At 43.7% G+C, this 24,104-nt stretch overlaps 2 protein-coding genes and 1 pseudogene across 2 annotated transcripts in view; 2 read left to right on the forward strand and 1 right to left on the reverse strand.

Annotated features, from left to right (window-relative positions):
- Nucleotides 1-24,104, reverse strand: part of LOC140723596 (uncharacterized) — a 373,128-nt gene that overhangs the window by 13,782 nt on the left and 335,242 nt on the right. The gene's annotated exons all lie outside the window — the stretch shown is intronic.
- The window catches only part of LOC140723608 (uncharacterized), a 72,000-nt gene continuing 48,455 nt past the window's right edge, over nt 560-24,104 (forward strand). The window contains 2 exon segments of the mRNA XM_073038175.1: nt 560-647; nt 5,937-7,263. Of these exon segments, the coding sequence (XP_072894276.1) occupies nt 560-647; nt 5,937-7,263 (1,415 nt within the window).
- Nucleotides 624-12,418, forward strand: LOC140723599 (uncharacterized; annotated as a pseudogene).

Genomic DNA, 24,104 nt, shown 5'->3' on the forward strand with positions numbered 1-24,104 from the left:
TGGCATTGGGGAGTAGTGATCTCTTCATCCTGTCTGAGGAGCATTGCATCGATAGCAACCTGTGTAGACCAGCAGGATGTGGTCAAAAGTGAAAGATTAAAAGCATTTGGAAACTGGTTGATCGAAAAGAAGGTGGTTAATTTCTGCAAAACACAGGTGGAAATAAACAGATCAGGCAGAAATTTTGGAGAGGAATAAATAGAAAACGTTTAGACAGAGCCCCTTCAGCATGCTTAGCCTGTGCACTCCGCTGTTTAGTTGCTCTCTGAATTGCAGAGTTCCTCCAGCGTTTTGTGTGTGTGCGTCTCTGTATTTCCAGCAACTGCAGAATCTCCAGTGTTTTATATCTGCATTTTACTTTGGCATTAGATACACGTTGATATCGAGTATATTGCTTATGGGAGCCGCTTTCTGCGTTAAAACAGCTGCAGATTTTTCTATACACATGATTAAAAAAAATGAGGTATGGACATTGAACCGGTGCTTGCAGAAATGTTTAATGGCACCGTGATTACCCATAGGGCCATGCGTTACGAATTTCGCCGGTGCTGAAGCGCCGATGAAATGCGCATACGTCAGGCTGAGGACGTCCCCAGGTATCACGCATGCGCGCAGTACACAGAAGATTTTCAAAATGTCGGTTGCAGGTAAGAGCGATTCTCTGTGTTTTTATCTTAAACACCGACTTCGGGATAATTCCTTTGAATTTCGGACACCGTGGCCAGCAATCCCGGGACAGTCCTGCCCTCTTACCTCTCTCTCAGCCCCACTATCCGTACACGGGCCCCGGGGTGCTTCCGGCTGATGAGGGAATGGGAACCGATGGATCTCTCAGACAGAGCTGAGCTCCAGCTATCTAAATGCAAGGATTAGGAACTCGGAGAAAGGGAACAAAATCTTTTACATCAGCAGTTGAGAAAATCGGCATTAGTACTCTTTTCCATAGATGCTGCCTGGCCTGCTGAGCTCCTCCAGTATTTTGTGTTTGTTGCTTCCTCTACCTCCTCTTGCTCTGGACTTTTCTACCGGTGAGGACATGTTTTGTCCCATTCTCGCTGGGTACGTAATGATATCAAACACCTTTGCCCTGGGCAACAAGTAGCTTTTGCATCACAAATGTGCCAGACTCCAGTGAGACAGAGAACTGCCCTTCCCTTCATATTCATTGGCATTGCATTCACTGAGTTCACCACCGTCAGTCATTGGCGGAGGGTTCAAGGGGAATATTTATGTAGAATACAGAAACTAGTGATGCCTGTTTGCATTTGGGTGATGCAAAAGTTGCTGGAGAATTTGCAAGTGGGAAGAAGTGGAGTAATATTTGGAAATCTGACTTTTTAAAGTGTAATTTAGCAAGAAAACCACATATGGGCAATGTGAAAAAGCTTTGGTGAGAAAATTCTCCATTTCTGTTACAGGCCTGCTCCATAGGTTGTGTGAGAGTGCAGATGAACTCGATCAAACCCAGAGGAGATCAAAGTTCCTATTGAGAGTGATTTGCTAGATGTTAAAATGAAAACCTCTCTATATAAAATTCACTGTGCACATCTTGGAACAGAACAAGAGGGGACGAATATCCTAGTGGTAAGGCTTGCTAGTGGTAGTGAGCAGGGGAGGGGGTGATGTGGTTAAAATAAGTTGTAGGGGGAATGGGAGCCAGAATGACAGAACAGATAGTGGAGAGGGTGAATTGAATTGTCTTTATTAAATACATATTTCATAAACATGAGGAGTAGAAATATTTACCTTACATCATCTAAATGTGCAATGTGTAATTTATAGTAATTTATAATAGATAGTTTCCACATAGGACAGTCAATATAACATTGAAATGCCACTGTATCAGCATGAATTATTCAATCTGATGGCCTGGTGGAAGATGATGTCCCGAGGCCTGTGGGTCCTTTTGCTGTGATACCGTTTCCTGGATGGTAGCAGCAGGAACAGTTTGTGGTTCTGGTGAATTAGGCCAGTTTGTCCCCGATATTTGTTGGGCCCTTTTTACACACCTGTCCGTGTAAATGTACTGAATCGTGGAAAGTACATTGTGCAATGTATAATTGTTTATATTTAGAGACATTTTTTGGTGTATAAAATGATGAGGGGTATTGAGCGTGTGAGTGGCCAGAGGAGTGTTTTTTTTTCCCCAGGGTTGAAATGGTTAATGCCGCTTTTCCACACTCCCATAGACCCTTTGTCCATCTCCTGAGTAAATAGAGATGGAAAAATATTTAAGATCTCCACCATCTGCTTTGTTTCCACACGTGGATTACCATTCTGGTCTTCCAGAGGACCAACTTTGTGCCTTGCAATCCTTTTGCTCTTAATCTATCACTAGAATCCCTGAGGATTATCCTTCACCTTTTCTGTGACAGCGACCTCATGCCATCTTTTAGCCATCCTGATTTATTTCTTATGTGTTCTCTTGCATTTCTGATATCCATAAGAAACTGACTGCCTATCCCTGTTATGCAATTCCATTTTGTGCTTTACCAGGGTCTCAATATCTCTGGCAATCCAAGTTTCCCTACAGTTTCTATCTTTACCTTTTATTCTGACATACCCGCTTACTACTTTCAAAATTTTGCTTTGAAGGCCTCCCATTTACCAAGCACACCTTTGCCATAAAGCAGCCTGTCCCAATCCACAGTTGCCAGATCCTAGTGTTGATTCCAGGTGTTGATCCATGTCCTGAACGCATCCACCTTTCCTACACTGCACTTTGTATTGAAATATACAGGGCTCAGCATATTCACTGCACCATGCTCAACTTTTTCATTCCTGACTTTGTCTGAGGCCTGAACAACATCTGTCTCCACAACCTCTCCACTCTCTGTTCTGTTATTCAGGCTCCCATTCCCCCTGCAACTTTAGTTTAACCCTCCTTACCCCAACCTCCCATCATGCAGATCTATCACCCCTTTGGCTTTCCTCTCCCAGATCAATAAAAAGGAGGTGCATACCAGGTACAGGCAGATAGGAACAAATGAGGTACTTATGAAATACAGGAAATTCAAGTGAACACTTATGAAAGAAATAAAAGAAGGCATGAGGTTGCCCCAGCAGACAAGGTGAAGGAGAATCCTCAGGGATTCTGCAGACATGTTAAGAGCAAAAAGATTGCAAGGGAAAAAAATAATTCTCTGGAAGATCAGAATGGTAATCCATATGAAGGGATAACATAGATTGTGGAGATTTTTTTTGCATCCGTATTTACTCAAGAGATGAACACAGAGTCTGTAGAAGTGAGGCAAAGCCACATCAACTTCATGGACCCTGTACAGATAGATAGATAGATAGATACTTTATTCATCCCCATGGGGAAATTCAACATTTTTTTTTCCAATGTCCCATACACTTGTTGTAGCAAAACTAATTACATACAATACTTAACTCAGTAAAAATATGATATGCATCTAAATCACTCTCTCAAAAAGCATTAATAATAGCTTTTGAAAAGTTCTTAAGCCCTGGCGGTTGAATTGTAAAGCCTAATGGCATTGGGGAGTGTAATGGATTACAGAGGTGGAGGGGTTTACTGTCTTGAGGCAAATTAATGTGGATCAATCCCCAGGGCCTGACAAGTTGTTCACTAGGACCCTGCAGAAGACAAGTGCAGAAATTATTGGAGCCTTAGCACAGATATTTAAATCATCCTTAGTGACAGGTGAGGTACTGGAGGATTGGAGGACAGACAACGTTGTTCTGCTGTTCTAGAAAGGCTGTAAAAATGAACTAGGAAATTATATGTTTGTGGGCTTGACATCAGTACTGGGAAAGTTATTGGAATGTGTGTGCAGGAACCCGATATATACTGTAAGTATTTGGATAGGTGTGGACTGATAAAGGATAGACAGCATGGCTCTCGCCAATCTTATAGAGTCTCTCCAGGAAGTTATCAGGGAAGTGGATGAAGGCAAGGCAGTGGATGTTGTCTACATGTACTTTAGCAAGGCACTTGACAAAGTCTCATAAGGGAGTTTGGTCAAGAAGGTTCAGTCACTCAGCATTCAAGATGAGACAGTATATCGGATGAGACACTGTCTTTGGGAGAAGCCAGAGCGTGGTAGCAGATGGTTGCCTCTCTGACTGGAAGCCTGTGACTAGTGGTTGCCACAGGGATCAGTGCTGGATCTGTTGTTGTTTGTCATCTATATCAGTAATCTGGATGTTAGTGTGGTTAACTGGATCAGCAAATTTGTGGGTGACACCAAGACTGGTGGTGTAGTGGACAGTGAGGAAGACTATCATGGCTTGCAGTGCGATCTGGACCCACTGGGAGAATGGTTTGAAAAATGGAAAATGGAATTTAATGCAGACACGTGTGAGTTGTTGCACTTTGGTATGACCTACCAAGGGAGGTCTTTCACAGTGACTGGTCGGGCACTTAGGAGTGTTGTGGAAGAAAGGGACCTGAGAATACAAGTTCTTAATTCACTGAAAGTGGTATCACAGTTAGATAGTGACGGAAGGAAAGATTTTAGTTCATTGGCCTTCATGAACCATATACTGACAATATATGGATGTTATGTTGACTTGTAGAAGACATTGGTGAGGCCTAATTTGGAGAATTCTGTGCAGTTTTGGTCACCTGCCTACAGGAAAGCTGTAAAAGAAGTTCAGAGAGTTCAGAGAAAATTCACAAGGATTTTGCCAGGTTTGGAGGAGTTGGGTTAGAAAGAAAGATTGAACAAATCAGCACTTTATTCCTTAGAGTGTAGAAGATTGAGGGGTGATTTGATTGTGATAGAGAGGCACAGATAGTGTTAATGCAAGCTGGCTTTTTCCACGAAGATTGGGTGGGACGACAACCAGAGGCCATGGGTTAAGGGTGAAAGGTGAAATGTTAGCGGAACATGAGGGGAAACTTCTTCACACAGACAGTCATCCGGGTGTGGAATGAGCAGCCAGCTCAAGTGGTGCATGCGAGCTCGATTTCAACATTTAAGAGGTTTGTGTAGGTACCCGGATGGTAGAGGTGTGGGAGTGGGCAATTTAAATAGTTCGGTACAAATCAAATGGCCCAAAGGGCCTGTTTCTGTGTTGAAATTTTCTTTGATCGTGACAAGAACCTGAAATAATACAAGAATTCACTCTATCCCATTTTGACAGCTGTGCGAACCAACCAGTCATTTCAGCAGGAATTTTTTATATGGCGTTACAACTGTGGCACTTTAAGTTAATAATACATAAAAGAAGATCCCAGCTGCACGTCAAGAAAGACTATTTGCGTGAGAGTGTTTCACTTACTGTGTGGCCAGGCACCCATGCAGCTCAGCAGGAACAGGGAGTAATACCAATGGAGAGAGTCAGACTGAGCCAAGGCACAGATTGGAGATGGCAGAAATGCCCCATTCTTATAGAGACAGGAAGAGCATCAGGGAATTGATGGTCATTCCAGATACCAGCACTCTGCCCAGTCAGGAGATGATTTCTCTGTCCAACTTTCGTTGAACCTCACTGTAACAGTGTGATACCAGATCAAACCTTGGCAACTCAAGTAATCTCATCTGAAATGTTGTCCTACACCCATTGATGGATTTTGTAAATCTTTTTACAGGTTAAAAATGAGAAGGAATTCGTCTCCAGGAAGCTCAAACACGGCACAGCAGTTTTGTTGTCTCTGTCTAGATATTTAAGAAGTGGAGCAAGGGATCCAATTGACCACCCTTCCTGCTCAGACAGTGGGGAGGGATTCACTCGGTCATTTGACCAACTGGCATGCCTGTAATTTACACAGGAGAAAGGCCTTTCACCTGCTCAAACAGTGGGAATGGATTCACTCAGTTATCACAATTGAAGGTACATCAGCAAGTTCACACTGGGCAAGGCCATTCATCTGTTCTGTGTGTGAGAAGGGGTTCAGTCGGTCTTCCCACCTGTGGACACACCAGTCAGTTCACACCATACCGGGCAGAGGCTGGTCATCTGTTGAATTTCTGGGAAAGGATTCACTCAGTCATCTGACCTAATGGCTCACCAGCGAGTTCACACTGGGGAGAAGCCATTCACCTGCTCAGTCTGTGGGAAGGGATTCACTCAGTCATCCCACCTACAGAGTCATCAGCGAATTCACACTGGGGAGAAGCCGTTCACCTGCTCAGTCTGTGGGAAGAGATTCACTCAGTCATCCAACCTACTGGTACATCAGCGAGTTCACACTGGAGAGAAGCCATTCACCTGCTCAGTCTGTGGGAAAGGATTCACTCTGTCATCTACCCTACAGAGTCATCAGCGAGTTCACTCTGGGGAGAAGCCGTTCACCTGCTCAGTCTGTGGGAAGGGATTCACTCAGTCATCCAACCTACTGGTACATCAGCGAGTTCACACTGGAGAGAAGCCGTTCACCTGCTCAGTCTGTGGGAAGGGATTCACTCTGTCATCTACCGTACTGGTACATCAGCGACTTCACACTGGGGAGAAGCCGTTCACCTGCTCAGAATGTGGAAAGAGATTCACTTATTCATCCCACCTACTGAGACATCAGCGAGTTCACACTGGGGAGAAGTCATTCACCTGCTCAGTCTGTGGGAAAGGATTCACTCGGTCATACCACCTACAGAATCATCAGCGAGTTCACACTGGGGAGCGGCCATTCACCTGCTCAGTCTGTGGGAAAGGATTCACTGTGTCATCTACCCTACTGATACATCAGCTAGTTCACACTGGAGAGAAGCCGTTCACCTGCTCAGAATGTGGAAAGAGATTCACTCATTCATCCCACCTACTGAGACATCAGCGAGTTCACACTGGGGAGAAGCCATTCACCTGCTCAGTCTGTGGGAAAGGATTCACTCGGTCATCCTACCTACAGAGTCATCTGCGAGTTCACACTGGGGAGAAACCGTTCACCTGCTCAGTCTGTGGGAAGAGATTCACTCGGTCATCCCACCTACAGAGTCATCAGCGAGTTCACACTGGGGAGAAGCCGTTCACCTGCTCAGAATGTGGGAAGGGATTCACTGTGTCATCTACCCTACTGGTACATCAGCGAGTTCACACTGGAGAGAAGCCGTTCACCTGCTCAGAATGTGGGAAGGGATTCACTCAGTCATCCCACCTACAGAGTCACCAGCAAGTTCACACTGGGGAGAGGCCGTTCACCTGCTCAGTCTGTGGGAAGGGATTCACTCAGTCATCCCACCTACAGAGACATCAGCGAGTTCACACTGGGGAGAGGCCATTCACCTGCTCAGTCTTTGGGAAGGGATTCATTCAGTCATCCAACCTCCAGAGTCATCTGTGAGTTCACACTGGGGAGAAGCCATTGGTGAGGCCTAATTTGAAGTATTGTGTGCCTGGAGGACTTGGGTTATAAGGAAAGATTGAACAGGAACTTTATTCCTTGGAATGTTACAGATTGAGGTGAGATTTGATTGTGATAGAGGGGCATCTATAGTGTAAACGCAAGCTGGCTTTCTCCACTGAGTTTGGGTGGAACGACAACCAGAGGCCATGGGTTAAGGGTGAAAGGTGAAATGTTAAGGGGAACATGAGGGGAAACTTCTTCACACAGACGGTCATCCGGGTGTGGAATGAGCAGCCAGCACAAGTGGTGCATGCGAGCTCAATTTCAACATTTAAGAGGTTTGTGTTGGTACCTGGATGGTAGAGGTGTGGGAGTGGGTAGTTTAAATAGTTCAGCACAAACCAGATGGCCCAAATAGCCTGTTTCTGTGTTCAACGTGAGTGAATCTGCAGATGCTGGAAATAAATAAAAAAAACACAAAATGCTGGCAGAACTCAGCAGGCCAGACAGCATATATGGGAGGAGGTAATAATGACATTTCGGGCCGAAACCCTTCATCAGGAGTGAAGTAACGTGGGATGGTTGGTGCGGGATAAGAAGTGGAGGGAGGGATGAAGTAGAGAGCTTGGAAGTGATAGGCTGGAGGGAAATGGGCTGGGGGAAGGTGGAGAATTATGGGAAATAAAAGAGAAAGAAAGGTAGGGCTGGGGGGAGAGATTATAGTGAGGGGGGAAAAGAGAGAGAAAGAGAACCAGACTAAAATAATAGATAGGGATGGGGGTAAGGGTGGGGGCAGGGGTATCAACGGCGGTCAGTGATTTGGATGTTCATGCCGGCAGGTAGAAGGTGTGTGGCCACAGGGAGATCCGCCACTGCTGGAGGACCGAGCGCCTGTGTTCCGCGAAACGGTCTCCCAGTCTGCGGCGGGTCTCCCCAATGTATAAATGGCCACATTGGGAGCACCGGGATGGTGGTGAGGGAAGAAGTGTGGGGGCAGGTGTAGCACTTCTTCCGTTTGCAGGGATCAGTGCCCGGAGGGAGGTCTGTGGGGAGGGATGGGGGAGATGAATGGACAAGGGAGTCGCGTAGGGAGCAATCCCTGCGGAAAGCCGAGAGAGGGGGGAAGGTGAAAATGTGGTTGGTGGTGGGATCACGTAGGAGGTGGCGGAAGTTGTGGAGGATTATACGTTGGATCTGTAGGCTGGTAGGGTGATGGGTGAGGACCAGGGGACTCTATCCCTGGTGGGCTGGCAGGGGGATGGGGTGAGTGCAGAGGTGCATGAAATACGGGAGACGCGATGGAGGGCAGAGTTGATAGTGAATGAAGGGAAGCCCCTTTCTTTAAAAAAGGAAGACATCTCCTTTGTCCTAGAATGAAAGGCCTCATCCTGAGAGCAGATGCGACGGAGGCGGAGGAATTGAGAGAAAGGGATAGCATTTTTGCAGGAGACAGGGTGGGAGGAGAAATAGTCTAGGTAGCTGTGGGAGTTAGTTGGTTTGTAGTAGACGTCGGTGGATAGGGTGTCTCCACAGATAGAAACAGAAAGATTTCGAAAGGGGAGGGAGGTGTCGGAAATAGACCAGGTAAATTTGAGGGTGGGGTGAAAGTTGGAGACGAAGTTAATGAAGTCCAAGGCCCCAGACAGTCCTTTCAGGTGAGGCACCACTTCACCTGCGAGTCATCTGGGGTGATATACTGTATCCGGTTCTCCCGATGTGGCCATTTATACATTCGGAAGACCCGCCGCAAACTGGGAGACCGTTTCGCGGAACACTGGCGCTCGGTCCTCCAGCAGTGGCGGGATCTCCCTGTGGCCACACACTTCAATTCCACAGACCACTCCCACTCTGATATGTCTGTCCATGGCCTCCTCTACCGTCAAGATGAGGCCACACGCAGGTCGATGGAGCAATACCTTATCTCCCGCCAAGGTAGCCTCCTTCCTGCCGGCATGAATGTCCAATTCACTGACCTCCATTGATACCCCTGCCCCCCCACCCTTACCCCCATCCCTATCTATTATTTTAGTCTGTTTCTGTGTTGTACATTTCTAGAAGAACCTGAAATATTACAAAAATTCACACTAAGCTCTTTTAACAGCTGTGCAGACCAACCATTCATCTCAGCAGGAATTTTTTATATGCCGTTAAAACTGTGGCACTTTAAGTTAATAATACATAAAAGAAAATCCCAGCTGCACGTCAAGAAAGACTATTTGCGTGAGACTGTTTCAGTTACTGTGGGGCCAGGCACCCATGCAGCTCAGCAAGAGAAGGGAATAATACCAATGGAGGGAGTCAAACTGAGCCAAGGAACAAATTGGAGATGGCAGAAATGCCCCATTCTTATGGAGACAGGAAGAGCATCAGGGAATTGATGGTCATTCCGGATACCAGCACTCTGCCCAGTCAGAAGATGATTTCTCTGTCCAAGTTCGGTTGTACATCACTGTAACAGTGTGATACCAGATCAAACCTTGGCAACTCAAGTAATCTCATCTGAAATGTTGTCCTAAACCCATTGATGGATTTTGAAAATCTTTTTACAGGTTAAAAATGAGAAGGAATTTGTCTCCAGGAATCTCAAACTCGGCACGCGAGTTTTGCTGTTTCTGTCTAGATATTTAAGAAGTGGAGCAAGTGATTCAATCGATCTTCCTTCCTACTCAGACTGTGGGGAGGGATTCACTCGGTCATTTGACGAACTGGCACACCCGTCATTTTACACAGGAGAAAGGCCATTCACCTGCCCAAACAGTGGGAATGGATTCACTCGGTTATCACAATTGAAGGTACATCAGCAAGTTCACACTCGGCAAGGCCATTCATCTGTTCTGTGTGTGAGAAGGGGTTCAGTCGGTCTTCCCACCTGTGGACACAGCAGTCAGTTCACACCACACCGGGCAGAGGCTGGTCATCTGCTGAATTTCTGGGAAAGGATTCACTCTGTCATCTGACCTAATGGCTCACCAGCGAGTTCACACCAGGGAGCGGCCATTCACCTGCTCAGTCTGTGAGAAGAGATTCACTCACTCTTCCACCCTGTGGAAACACCAGCGAGTTCACACTGGGGAGAAGCCGTTCATCTGCTCGATCTGTGGGAAGAGATTCACTGAGTTATCCACCCTACTGGTACATCAGCGAGTTCACACTGGGGAGAGGCCATTCACCTGCTCAGTCTGTGGGAAGGGATTCACTCAGTTAACCCACCTACAGAGTCATCAGCGAGTTCACACTGGGGAGTGGCCATTCACCTGCTCAGAATGTGGGAAGGGATTCACTCAGTTAAGCCACCTACAGAGTCATCAGCGAGTTCACACTGGGGAGAGGCCATTCACCTGCTCAGAATGTGGGAAAGGATTCACTGAGTTATTCAGCCTACAGAGACATCAGCGAGTTCACACTGGGGAGAGGCCATTCACCTGCTCAGAATGTGGGAAAGGATTCACTGAGTTATTCAGCCTACAGAGTCATCAGTGAGTTCACACTGGGGAGAGGCCATTCACTTGCTCAGAATGTGGGAGGAGATTCACCCGCTCTTCCAACCTACAGAGACATCAGCGAGTTCACACTGGGGAGAAGCCATTCATCTGCTGAGAATGTGGGAAGGGATTCACTCAGTCATCCCAACTACCGGCACACCAGTCAGTTCACAATGGGGAGTGGCCATTGTTATGAATCCCTATAGGTTTTGTTTGCTGTGGACTGTCATTTTAAGAGACAGAGAGAGAGATTAAGAAGGTGAATCAGTCTGACTTGCAGCTTATTTACATCGCTCGCAGACTGTTTATTTTTAACCGAGGACACAGACTCTCAGAGTCAGACGGACATGAAGGAGGAAAAATGGAAGGATCGAAACCAGGGAACTAGTGGCCAAGGGTCACTGTTTGGAGTTTTCCTATGCCCAGAAGGGTGGGTTAATTATCGATTCAGCGTACATCGAATGTGTGGTTGTTACCTTGTTTGATCCGTAGGAGTGGATCTGATTTGGGGTATCCTGTGAAGACCACTGATGTGTTAACCCTTGCCTGGGTGTGGTGTGGTAATTCACTTGACGATACCTCTTGTGACAAGTCACTTTCGGTGATAATTCGTATGTGAATTTGAAATGACGACAGATAAAATCTACAGTGACTGTTCTCTCATTTTACCACCATGGAACCTGTGGAATTCAACATAATTGCCTTCTCTCGACATTTACCCTGGATTACAAATATCTCTCTCATCACCTATTCTGTGGATGAACTGAACTTTCATACTTTACCATCTCAAGACCCCGAGCTCAATAGTTTGGGAGTTATATTTACACATGACACTGTTAACTTTTGTTTATCTTCCTTAAGTTACTATATTATAAGTAGATTCTATTAAAGATAGTTTTAACATCAGAAACAGACTCCATTGCTGCTGGTTCGTTTCTAAAGCATTACAATTCAGAATAAAATTGGGGCCTGTGTCCGGAATATGAACAGATTTGGGGGTGTATTGATTAATTATCGATTTCATTTGGGAAATTCCATTTGATTTATTTGTGTGTGGAAAATCAGCAGCCATGGATGTTGATAGATGTCAGGAAGCGCCAACCTCTGAGGCATCAGAAGATGCCAGAAGGATTGAGTTGTTGAATACTGCCAGAAGGTTAAAACTTGCTAAGGGGAAATTGACAATGAGGAGGGCACAGATGCAGAGGATAATAGCTGAACATTATGTATCTGAGGGTGTGTTTAAAGTGGAGGAGTTGGAGGAGTTTCCTGAAAGTAAACCTAGTGAGCTTGAGCTCCAGTACAAGTGAGAAAAATTAAAGATGGAGGCTGCGGAAAGGCAGAGGCAGTTTGAGGCTAGAGAGGCAGAAAAACAGAGGGAGGAAGCAGAAAGACAGAGGCTGTTTGAGCTGGAAAAGATAGAGATTGCAGCAAAGGGGTCTAGCGTTGGACTCTGGTGATAAATTGAGGCCAGTCAAGAAGTTAAATTGGTACCTCCATTTGACGAGGCAGAGGTTGATAAATACTTTCAGCATTTTGAGAAGTTTGCTCAGAGTTTAAAGTGGCCAAGAGAGGGTTGGCATATTCTCTTACAAAGTGTAATTCAGGGGAAGGCTTAGAAAGCCAATTCTGCTTTGACAGCTGATGAAGCAGCTGATTTTAGAACATAGAATAGTACAGCACAGTACAGTACAGGCCCTTCAGCCTACAATGTTGTGCCAATCCTTAAACCCTGCCTCCCATATATCCCCCCCCCCCCCCCGCCACCTTAAATTTCTCCATATACCTGTCTAGTAGCCTTTTGAATTTCACTATATCTGCCTCCACCACAGACTCAGGCAGTGCATTCCACACACCAACCACTCTCTGAGTAAAAAAACCTTCCTCTAATATCCCCCTTGAACTTCCCACCCCTTACCTTAAAGCTACGTCCTCTTGTATTGAGCAGTGGTGCCCTGGGGAAGAGGTGCTGGCTGTCCACTCCATCTATGCCTCTTAATATTTTTTATACCTCTATCATGTCTCCTTTCATCCTCCTCTCCAGAGAGTAAAGTCCTAGCTCCCTTAATCTCTCATCATAACACATGCTGACTAAACCAGGCAGCATCCTGGTAAATCTCCTCTGTACCCTTTCCAATGTTTCCACATCCTTCCTATAGTGAGGCAACCAGAACTGGACACAAGTGTGGCCTAACCAGAGTTTTATAGAGCTGCATCATTACCTTGCGACTCTTAAACTCTATCCCTCAACATATGAAAGCTAACACCCCATAAGCTTTCTTAACTACCCTATCTACCTATGAGGCAACTTTCAGAGATCTGTGGACATGTACCCCCAGACCCCTCTGCTCCTCCACACTACCAAGTATCCTACCATTTACTTTGTACTCTGCCTTGGAGATTTCACCTTCCAAAGCCTCACACTTCTGAGGGTAGAAGCAAAAAGTAGTAAGGTGAAAAGTAAAAGTGGCAGGCAGGCAAATCCAGGGCAAAAATCAAAAAGGGCCAGTTTTCAACATAATTGTATAAGGGCTAAGAGTGTTTAAATACAAGGCTGAAGGCTTTGTGGGTCAATGCATGGAGCATTTGTAACAAGGTGAATGAATTGAATGTGCAGATAGTTATTAATGAATATGATATAGTTGGGATCAAAGAGACATGGCTCCCGGGTGACCAAGGATGGGAGTTCAACATCCAGGGATATTCAATATTCAGGAGGGATAGATAGGAAAGAAAAGGAGGTGGGGTAGTGTTGCTGGTTAGAGAGGGGATTAACACAATAGAAAGAAAGGACATTAGCCTGGAGGATGTGGAATCAATATGGGTAGAGCTGCATAACACTAAGGGGTAGAAAACGCTGGTGGGAGTTGTGTTCATGCCCCCTAACAGTAGTAGTGAGGTTTGGGATGGCATTAAACAGGAAATTAGAAATACGTGCAATAAAGGAATAACAGTTATAATGGGTGAGTTCAATCTACATATAGATTGGCTGCACCAAATTGGTAAGCGTGCTGAGGAAGAGGATTTCTTGGAATGTACGTGAGATGGTTTTCTGAACCAAAATGTTGAGGAACCAACTAGAGAGCAAGCCATTCTAGACTGAGTATTATTGAGCGATGAGGAAGGGTTAGTTAGCAATCTTGTCGTGCGAGGCCCCTTGGGTAAGAGTGACCATAATATAGTGGAATTCTTCATTAAGATGGAGAGTGACGTAGTTAATTCAGAAACAAAGGTTCTGAACTTAAAGAAGGGTAACTTTGAAGGTATGAGACAGGAATTAGCTAAGATAGACTGGCAAATGATACTTAAAGGGTTGACGGTGGATATGCAATCGCAAGCATTTAAAGATCGCATGGATGAACTACAACAAGTGTTAATCCCAGTTGGCAAAAGAATAAACCAGGGAAGGTAGTGCACCCGTGGCTGACAAGGGAAATTAGGGATAGTATTGTAAGATTCAAAATTAAGATGTGCGTTTCTGACAGGTCCGGGTTAAAGTCAAAGGACAACTGTGATTTAATTATGTCTGGGTTAAAGTCTGTAAACAAGTGTGATCTAATTATGAATGCAGAAGCCTTGACAAAATTAACTGTTTGTGGAATCATTGAAGTCCTGAGATATGGACTATTGTTTTACAGAAACGTGTAAAAAAACAACTCCAAATATGGAATGGGATAAGACTATGTACCTCCCGAGTCAGGGAGGAGGGGTGGTAAGGAAGAAGGATAAAACCTGCTGCCCTGTAAGGTTCAGGGTTCCCTTCTCTGAAGGGGCCCAGCTCTGCAGAACTGTTAATAAACTTTGTTTCCTTGAATTTGCCTTGAAGCCATTATTCGGGAGCGTGGCTCGTTTCTGACAAGTATCAATTCCAAAGAAGAAACATACAAATTAGCCAGAAAATGTGGCACACCTGAGGACTGAGAGAAATTCAGAGTCCAGCAGAGGAGGACAATGGGATTAATTAGGAAAGGGAAAAAAGATTATGAGAGAAAGCTGGCAGGGAACATAAAAACTGACTGTAAAAGCTTTTATAGCCTTTTAAAGAAAATGATTGGTTAAGACAAATGTAGGTCCCTTACAGTCAGAAACAGGTGAATTGATCATGGGGAATATGGCAGACCAATTGAATAACTACTTCGGTTCTGTCTTCACGAAGGAGGACATAAATAATCTTCCGGAAATAGTAAGGGACCGAGGGTCTAGTGAGATGGAGGAACTGAGGAAAATACATGTTAGTAGGGAAGTGATAATTTTTCAAAACTCTTTAGATTCTGGATTAATTCCTGAGAATTGAAGGGTGGCTGATGTAACCCCACTTTTTAAAAAAGGAGGGAGAGAGAAACCGGGGAATTATAGACCGGTTAGCCTGACGTCGGTGGTAGGGAAAATGCTAATCAGTTATCAAAGATGTGATAACAGCACATTTGGAAAGCGGTGAAATCATCGGACAAAGTCAGCATGGATTTGTGAAAGGAAAATCATGTCTGACAACTCTTTCAGAATTTTTTGAGGATGTATCAGTAGAATGGATAGGGGAGAACCAGTGGATGTGGTATATTTGGATTTTCAAAAGGCTTTTGACAAGGTCTCATGCAGGAGATTAGTGTGCAAACTTAAAGCACACGGTGTTGGGGGTATGGTATTGAAGTAGATAGAGAATTGTTTGGCAGACAGGAAGCAAAGAGTGGGAATAAATGGGAACATTTCAGAATGGCAGGCAGTGACTAGTGGGGTACTGCAAGGCTCAGTGCTGAGACCCCAGTTGTTTACAATATTTATCAATGATTTAGACAAGGGAATTAAATGCAGCATCTCCAAGTTTGCAGATGACATGAAGCTGGTTGGCAGTGTTAGCTGTGAGGAGGATGCAGGGTGACTTGGATAGGTTTGGTGAGTGGGAAGATTCATGGCAGATGCAATTTAATGTGGATAAATGTGAGTTTCTCCACTTTGGTGGCAAGAGCAGGAAAACAGATTATTATCTAAATTGTGGACAATTAGTAAAAGGGGAGGTGCAATGAGACCTGGGTGTCATTGTACACCAGTCATTGAAAGTGGGCATGCAGGTACAGCAGGCGATGAAAAAGGCAAATGGTATGTTGGCATTCATAGCATGAGGATTCAAGTACAGGAGCAGGAAGGTTCTCCTGCAGTTGCCTTGGTGAGAACACATCTGGAGTATTTTGTGCAGTTTTGGTCCCCTTAATCTGAGGAAGACATTCTTGCCATAGAGGGAGTACAAAGAAGGTTCATCAGATTGATTCCTGGGATGGCGGGACTTTCATATGAGGAAAGACTGGGCTTATACTCACTGGAATTTAGAAGATTGAGGGGGAATCTTATTGAAACGTGTAAAATTCTAAAGGGATCGGACAGGCTAGATGCAGGAAGATTGTTCCCGATGTAGGAGAAGTCCAGAACGAGGGGTCACAGTTTAAGGATAAAGGGGAAGCATTTTGGGACCGAGATGAGGAAAATCTTCTTCACACAGAGAGTGGTGAATCTGTGGAGTTCTCTCCCACAGGAAACAGTTGAGGCCAGTTCATTGCCTATATTTAAGAAGGAGTTATATATAGCCCTTGTGGCTAAAGGGACCGGGGGTACGGAGAGAAAGCAGGTACAGGGTTCTGAGTTGGATGATTAGCCATGATCATACTGAATAGTGGTGCGTCCTCGAAGGGCCGAATGGCCTACTACTGCACCTATATTCTATGTTTCTATCATCCGAACATCAACTCCCTAATCATTCTGCATCACTTATTAATTCATTTTTAATTGATTATGGCATAATTACATTTGGAGGGATACACATCCTAGTGATAGTGAATACTCTTTTTTTCTCACATGTTCATAATAAATATTCGAAAATCGACTATTTTATAGTCGACCCCCGATTTCTATTTAATGTTCAGAAATGTGAATATGATAGATAGATACTTTATTCATCCCCATGGGGAAATTCAACATTTTTTTTCCAATGTCCCATACACTTGTTGTAGCAAAACTAATTACATACAATACTTAACTCAGTAAAAATATGATATGCATCTAAATCACTCTCTCAAAAAGCATTAATAATAGCTTTTAAAAAGTTCTTAAGTCCTGGCGGTTGAATTGTAAAGCCTAACGGCATTGGGGAGTATTGACCTCTTCATCCTGTCTGAGGAGCATTGCATCGATAGTAACCTGTCGCTGAAACTGCTTCTCTGTCTCTGGATGGTGCTATGTAGAGGATGTTCAGGGTTTTCCATAATTGACCGTAGCCTACTCAGCGCCCTTCGCTCAGCTACCGATGTTATACTCTCCAGTACTTTGCCCACGACAGAGCCCGCCTTCCTTACCAGCTTATTAAGATGTGAGGCGTCCCTCTTCGTAATGCTTCCTCCCCAACACACCACCACAAAGAAGAGGGCGCTCTCCACAACTGACCTATAGAACATCTTCAGCATCTCACTACAGACATTGAATGACGCCAACCTTCTAAGGAAGTACAGTCGACTCTGTGCCTTCCTGCACAAGGCATCTGTGTTGGCAGTCCAGTCTAGCTTCTCATCTAACTGTACTCCCAGATACTTGTAGGTCTTAACCTGCTCCACACATTCTCCATTAATGATCACTGGCTCCATATGAGGCCTAGATCTCCTAAAGTCCACCACCATCTCCTTGGTCTTGGTGATATTGAGACGCAGGTAGTTTGAGTTGCACCATATCACAAAGTCCTGTATCAGTTTCCTATACTCCTCCATCTCTGATCATACACCTTTAAACCTAATATTTGAACTGAAAGATGTTGCTTCTACCAGACCACTTTGGTGTTTTCCAGAACATTTTTCAACAAAGTTCTGAATTTGTTGAGTTTATTGAAACTCAGATAAAAGAGTTTTTTTCTCTTTAATAATACAAGAAACGTCTCAAAGTTAGTAATTTGGGATACATTAAAAGCCTATTAAGTGGTCAGTTTATTTCATATATAGCTAAACGGAAGAAACAGACAAGAATGGAATTAGATAAAATCTCTAAACAAGGAGTCAGCGGGAGATGCTTATGGAGTGAGTACTGTTTTAGACCCGCTCCATAACCTTTACTTTTTTTAACCTTTGATAGATAGATAGATAGATAGATAGATAGATACTTTATTCATCCCCATGGGGAAATTCAACCTTTTTTCCAATGTCCCATACACTTGTTGTAGCAAAAACTAATTACATACAATACTTACATCAGTAAAAATATGATATGCATCTAAATCACTAACTCAAAAAGCATTAATAATAGCTTTAAAAAAAGTTCTTAAGTCCTGGCGGTTGAATTGTAAAGCCTAATGGCATTGGGGAGTATTGACCTCTTCATCCTGTCTGAGGAGCATTGCATCGATAGTAACCTGTCACTGAAACTGCTTCTCTGTCTCTGGATGGTGCTATGTAGAGGATGTTCAGGGTTTTCCATAATTGACCGTAGCCTACTCACCGCCCTTCGCTCAGCTACCGATGTTAAACTCTCCAGTACTTTGCCCATGACAGAGCCCGCCTTCCTTACCAGCTTATTAAGACGTGAGGCGTCCCTCTTCTTAATGCTTCCTCCCCAACACGCCACCACAAAGAAGAGGGCGCTCTCCACAACTGACCTATAGAACATCTTCAGCATCTCATTACAGACATTGAATGACGCCAACCTTCTAAGGAAGTACAGTCGACTCTGTGCCTTCCTGCACAAGGCATCTGTGTTGGCAGTCCAGTCTAGCTTCTCGTCTAACTGTACTCCCAGATACTTGTAGGTCTTAACCTGCTCCACACATTCTCCATTAATGATCACTGGCTCCATATGAGGCCTAGATCTCCTAAAGTCCACCACCATCTCCTTGGTCTTGGTGATATTGAGACGCAGGTAGTTTGAGTTGCACCATATCACAAAGTCCTGTATCAGTTTCCTATACTCCTCCTCCTGTCCATTCCTGACACACCCCACTATGGCCGTGTCATCAGCGAACTTCTGCACATGGCAGGACTCCGAGTTATATTGGAAGTCTGATGTGTACAGGGTGAACAGGACCGGAGAGAGTACGATTCCCTGCGGCGCTCCTGTGCTGCTGACCATCGTGTCAGACCTACAGTCTCCCAACCGCACATACTGAGGTCTATCTGTCAAGTAGTCCACTATCCAATCCACCATGTGAGAGTCTACTCCCATCTCCGTTAGTTTGTGCCTTAAGATCTTGGGCTGGATGGTGTTAAAGGCACTAGAGAAGTCAAGGAATGTAATCCTCACAGCACAACTGACCCCATCTAGGTGAGAGAGTGATTTGTGCAGCAAATACGTGATAGCATCCTCCACTCCCACCTTCTCCTTATACGCAAACTGAAGCGGATCCCGGGCGTGCCTGGTTTGTGGCCTTAGATTCTGTATTATCAGCCGCTCCATGGTCTTCATCACGTGCGACGTCAAGGCAACAGGTCTGAAGTCATTCAACTCCTTTGGTTGTGGTTTCTTCGGTACCGGGACAATACAGGATGTTTTCCACATCTGGGTACTCTTCTCTGATCTAGGCTCATGTTGAAGATGCGCTGTAGTGGTTCTCCCAGCTCAGTCGCACAGGCCCTCAGTAATCGTGGGGAAACTCCATCCGGTCCAGCCGCCTTGCTGGTACAGATCTTCCTCAGTTGACCTTCCACCTGTGCAGCCGTAATCCTGGGCGTGGGCAAGGTCTCCTGTGAGTGGCTATTTTCCTGTGAGGGAAGTAAGCCTGGTGTGGAGTTCTGCGGTGAGGATGAGATTGTGCTGTCGAACCTATTGAAGAAGTTGTTCAGCTGGTTCGCTTTCTCCACATCTCCACTTATGTTTGCCCCCCGCTTTGCACCGCATCCGGTGATGATCTTCATCCCATCCCACACCTCCTTCATGCTTTTTTTCTGCAGCTTTTGTTCTAGCTTCCTCCTATACTGCTCCTTTGCCCCCCTTATCTGTACTCTGAGTTCCTTCTGAACTCTTTGAAGCTCCAACCGATCACCATCTTTAAAGGCCCTCTTCTTCTGGTTTAGGAGGCCTTTGATGTGACTAGTGATCCAGGGCTTATTATTGGGATAGCAGCGAACAGTTCTAACAGGAACAATGGCATCCACACAAAAATTAATATAGTCCGTTGTGCATTCAGTGACCTCCTCAACGCCCCCACAGAGCCCCCCTTGCAGTACATCCCAGTTAGTAGTACCGAAGCAGTCTCTCAGGGCCTGTTCAGCTTCAGGAGTCCACTTTCTAAAAGAGCGTGTGGTAGTGGGATGCCTCATCACAATTGATTTATATCTGGGCTGTAACAAAACCAGGTTGTGATCAGCTTTCCCCAGTGCAGGCAGCGGGGATGCACTATATGCATCCTCTACGCTTACACCAAAAGATTCTTGCTATTTTGTCGGGCTTATCGTTAAGAGTTTATTGTGAATTTTTGAAGATATGCAGTCAGAAATGGCTCTTAGATCCAAAGGACGAGAACCGGGGCGTAACCCGAATGGTAATGGAAAGAAGCAAGCTCAACCGCAACGCACTGAGTTAACTTATGAACTGTTTATGGAGGTTTTGGATAAAAAAATTCGATGAACTACAAGTTTTTAAACAAGATATAAAGGCTTTTCAAGATTATATGGTTAAGACGGATTCAGTAATTAACCAGCAGCAAGCTCTTATCGCGTCTCTGCAAGAAGAAGCTCGGAAACGAGATTTGACAATCGAAAAATTGCAACAGGATTTAATTTCGACCAATAAACTGGTGGAAACACTTAAAGCCAAGATTGTCGACTTGGAGAATCGGTCCAGAAGACAGAACCTACGTGTACTTGTTCTCCCAGACGGCATAGAAAAAGGCGATCCTTCGAAATATTTTGCTCAACTTTTAAAAGATGCGTTTCCGTCGGTTTTTCCAGACCCCCCCCCCCCCCCCATTACTTGACCGAGCACATAGAATTTGGAGTCGTTCATCGAGTGCTTCAGCTAAACCCCCGTTGGTAATTGTCCGGTTTCACTATGTACACGACAAAGAACAACTTATTTGTGAGGCTCGGAGGGCTGGGATGATTACATTTCAAAATTACTACTTCCGTTTGGTGGAAGATTTTAGTCCTGAACTTATGAAAAAAAGGCTTCTTTTTAAACCTCTGATGTCTGAATGTTATGAGAAAAAACTAAAACCTGCGCTCTTATACCCTGCGAAGCTTAGAATATCTCCGTCGAATGCTCCACGCCAGGTTTTTCTTTCTACATTTGAAGCGAGAAAGTATCTGGAGGAGAACTTCCCTACTGCTATAGACACTAATCCCTAATAAATGAGTGATTCTGATCGTGTAAGATGGTTTTCGATTCCTCAAACCAGGGTTAGTCTCTGGTTATTGGTGTAGGTTTATCCTATACTTCATATTTAAGTTAAAGTGTGTTTTCGTTATATTAACCGTTCTGTCTTATACACTTTAACCACTATACTATATTTTTGACTATTATTTTTGTTCCCTTGAAGGTATATTTTTAACCTTTCGAAGGGAAATTTTTTTATTATCAAGATGGTGGTTTTTTGCAAAAATATTCTTGGTTTTGTTTAAGATGGCGTTATTGTTTCTTCTTTCGTCTTCTTCCTATAATGCATCGCTTATCATAGTTTAAATACTTCTTGATTTGTTTGGGTTATATCCCGATTTATAAACTTTTAGTGATTGTATTCTTTTTTTTACAACTAAGCATATTAAGAAGCGTAGATTTTAGTATTGTAATCATAATTTTTAAAGTTGGGGTGGTTTTTTTTATATATCCTTTAAATACGGAGTGGTCTGCCGCTGACATGGGGGTAGAATTAGTCTCATTTTTTCGTTTTTCTAGCCATATTTTGGCTTTTTTTCTTTTTCTTGTGGGGGTGGGGGTTGGTCTGTTTTCCTTTTTTATTTTTCTTTTATCAGTTTGTTTCAGTTTTTTCATTCGGGCTGTTTTTGAACTACAAACATGTCTACGATGTCGTCACTTCCGGGTCCGCTCTGTATTTTTGTTACTCTTCCGGGTGCATGAGTTTATAATTTGGTTAACCCTTTCTATACCAAAGGGTTGACTTTAGAAGCATGGCTCAAACCATTAACTTTGTGTCTTGGATTACTAATGGTTTAAACCATCCGATTAAACGAAAAAAGATTTTCAAAGTATTCCAAAGACTTAATGCTCATATCATTTTTGTACAAGAAACTCATGTGAGGAAGGAGGACAAATATCGCTTTTTTAGGTCTTGGCAGGATCAACAGTATCATTCTAATTCGAATGCCAAAGTTAAGGGAGTTTCAATTTTTATTGACTCCTCTATTGCATTTGTTCAACAAGATATCCTTTCGGATCCGAATGGTAGATTTTTGTTAATTACGGGTTTACTCTGTAATAAAAAGGTTGATATGGTTAATGTTTATGCTCCAAATGTGGATTGTCCTGATTTTTTTAAGTCCTTATTTACTTCTTTACCTAATTTAAATGAATATAAGTTAATAATGGGTGGTGACTTTAATTGTTGTTTGAATCCTTTGATGGACAAATCTATATCTATTCAGACTTTACCCAATAAGTCGGCCACTTGTATTAACTCCTTTTTGACTGATAATGGAGTTTTTGATATTTGGAGATTTCGCCATCCTAATGACAAAGAGTTTTCTTTTTTCTCATATGTTTATCATTCCTATTCGAGAATTGATTATTTTTTTATTGACTCTTGTTTTATTCCATCGGTAATTGGTTGTAATTATGATATTAGAGCTATTTCTGACCATGCTCCATTAAAACTTTCTATTAATTTTACGGATACAGCTTCTAGTGCTAGACAATGGCGATTTGACTCTACCTTATTGCAAGATCCGGACTTTATTAAATTTATGAAGGAGCAGATCGATTTCTTCTTTTCAACTAATTCCACAGAAGATATCTCTTGCGGAACCCTTTGGGACACTTTTAACGCGTATATACGTGGACAGATTATCTCTTACTCTGTTGGTCTGAGAAAACGCATTAAGAAGGAAACTCTTTTATTGGTTGATAAAATTAAAGAGATTGACAAGAAATATTCGACCAGTCCTAGTAGGGAGCTTTACAAACAAAGGGTTGAACTTCAAATGGAACATAGTTTAGATAGATAGATAGATAGATAGATAGATAGATAGATAGATAGATAGATAGATAGATAGATAGATAGATAGATACTTTATTCATCCCCATGGGGAAATTCAATTTTTTTTTCCAATGTCCCATACACTTGTTGTAGCAGAACTAATTACATACAATACTTAACTCAGTAAAAAAAAATATGATATGCATCTAAATCACCATCTCAAAGAGCATTAATAATAGCTTTTAAAAAGTTCTTAAGTCCTGGCGGTAGAATTGTAAAGCCTAATGGCATTGGGGAGTATTGACCTCTTCATCCTGTCTGAGGAGCATTGCATCGATAGTAAACTGTCGCTGAAACTGCTTCTCTGTCTCTGGATGGTGCTATGTAGAGGATGTTCAGAGTTATCCATAATTGACCGTAGCCTACTCAGTGCCCTTCGCTCAGCTACCGATGTTAAACTCTCGAGTACTTTGCCCACGACAGAGCCCGCCTTCCTTACCAGCTTATTAAGACGTGAGGCGTCCCTCTTCTTAATGCTTCCTCCCCAACACGCCACCACAAAGAAGAGGGCGCTCTCCACAACTGACCTATAGAACATCTTCAGCATCTCACTACAGACATTGAATGACGCCAACCTTCTTAGGAAGTACAGTCGACTCTGTGCCTTCCTGCACAAGGCATCTGTGTTGGCAGTCCAATCTAGCTTCTCGTCTAACTGTACTCCCAGATACTTGTAGGTCTTAACCTGCTCCACACATTCTCCATTAATGATCACTGACTCCATATGAGGCCTAGATCTCCTAAAGTCCACCACCATCTCCTTGGTCTTGGTGATATTGAGACGCAGGTAGTTTGAGTTGCACCATATCACAAAGTCCTTACATCTCCGATTGAAAATCAATTAATGAAAACCAGAGCTGATTTTTATACACATAGTGATAAATCGGGAAAACTGTTAGCTAGTCAGCTGAAGAATGTTTGGGTTAAACGTCAAATCACTAAGGTTCGTCAGCAGAATGGGGATTTGACAGTTAACTATGATGATATAAATATGTCTTTTCAAGACTTTTATACCTCCCTGTATCAATCTGAATTCCCTCAGGATCATAATACCATGTGTGATTTTCTTGGGAAATTGAATTTTCCAAAATTATCATCCGATGAACTTTCAGTATTAGATACTCCGATCACGGATGCGGAAATTAAAGGGGTTATTTCCTCAATGAATTCTGGGAAAGCACCAGGTCCAGATGGGTATACA

Source organism: Hemitrygon akajei, unplaced genomic scaffold (assembly GCF_048418815.1).
Source record: "Hemitrygon akajei unplaced genomic scaffold, sHemAka1.3 Scf000120, whole genome shotgun sequence".
Lineage (NCBI taxonomy): Eukaryota > Metazoa > Chordata > Chondrichthyes > Myliobatiformes > Dasyatidae > Hemitrygon > Hemitrygon akajei.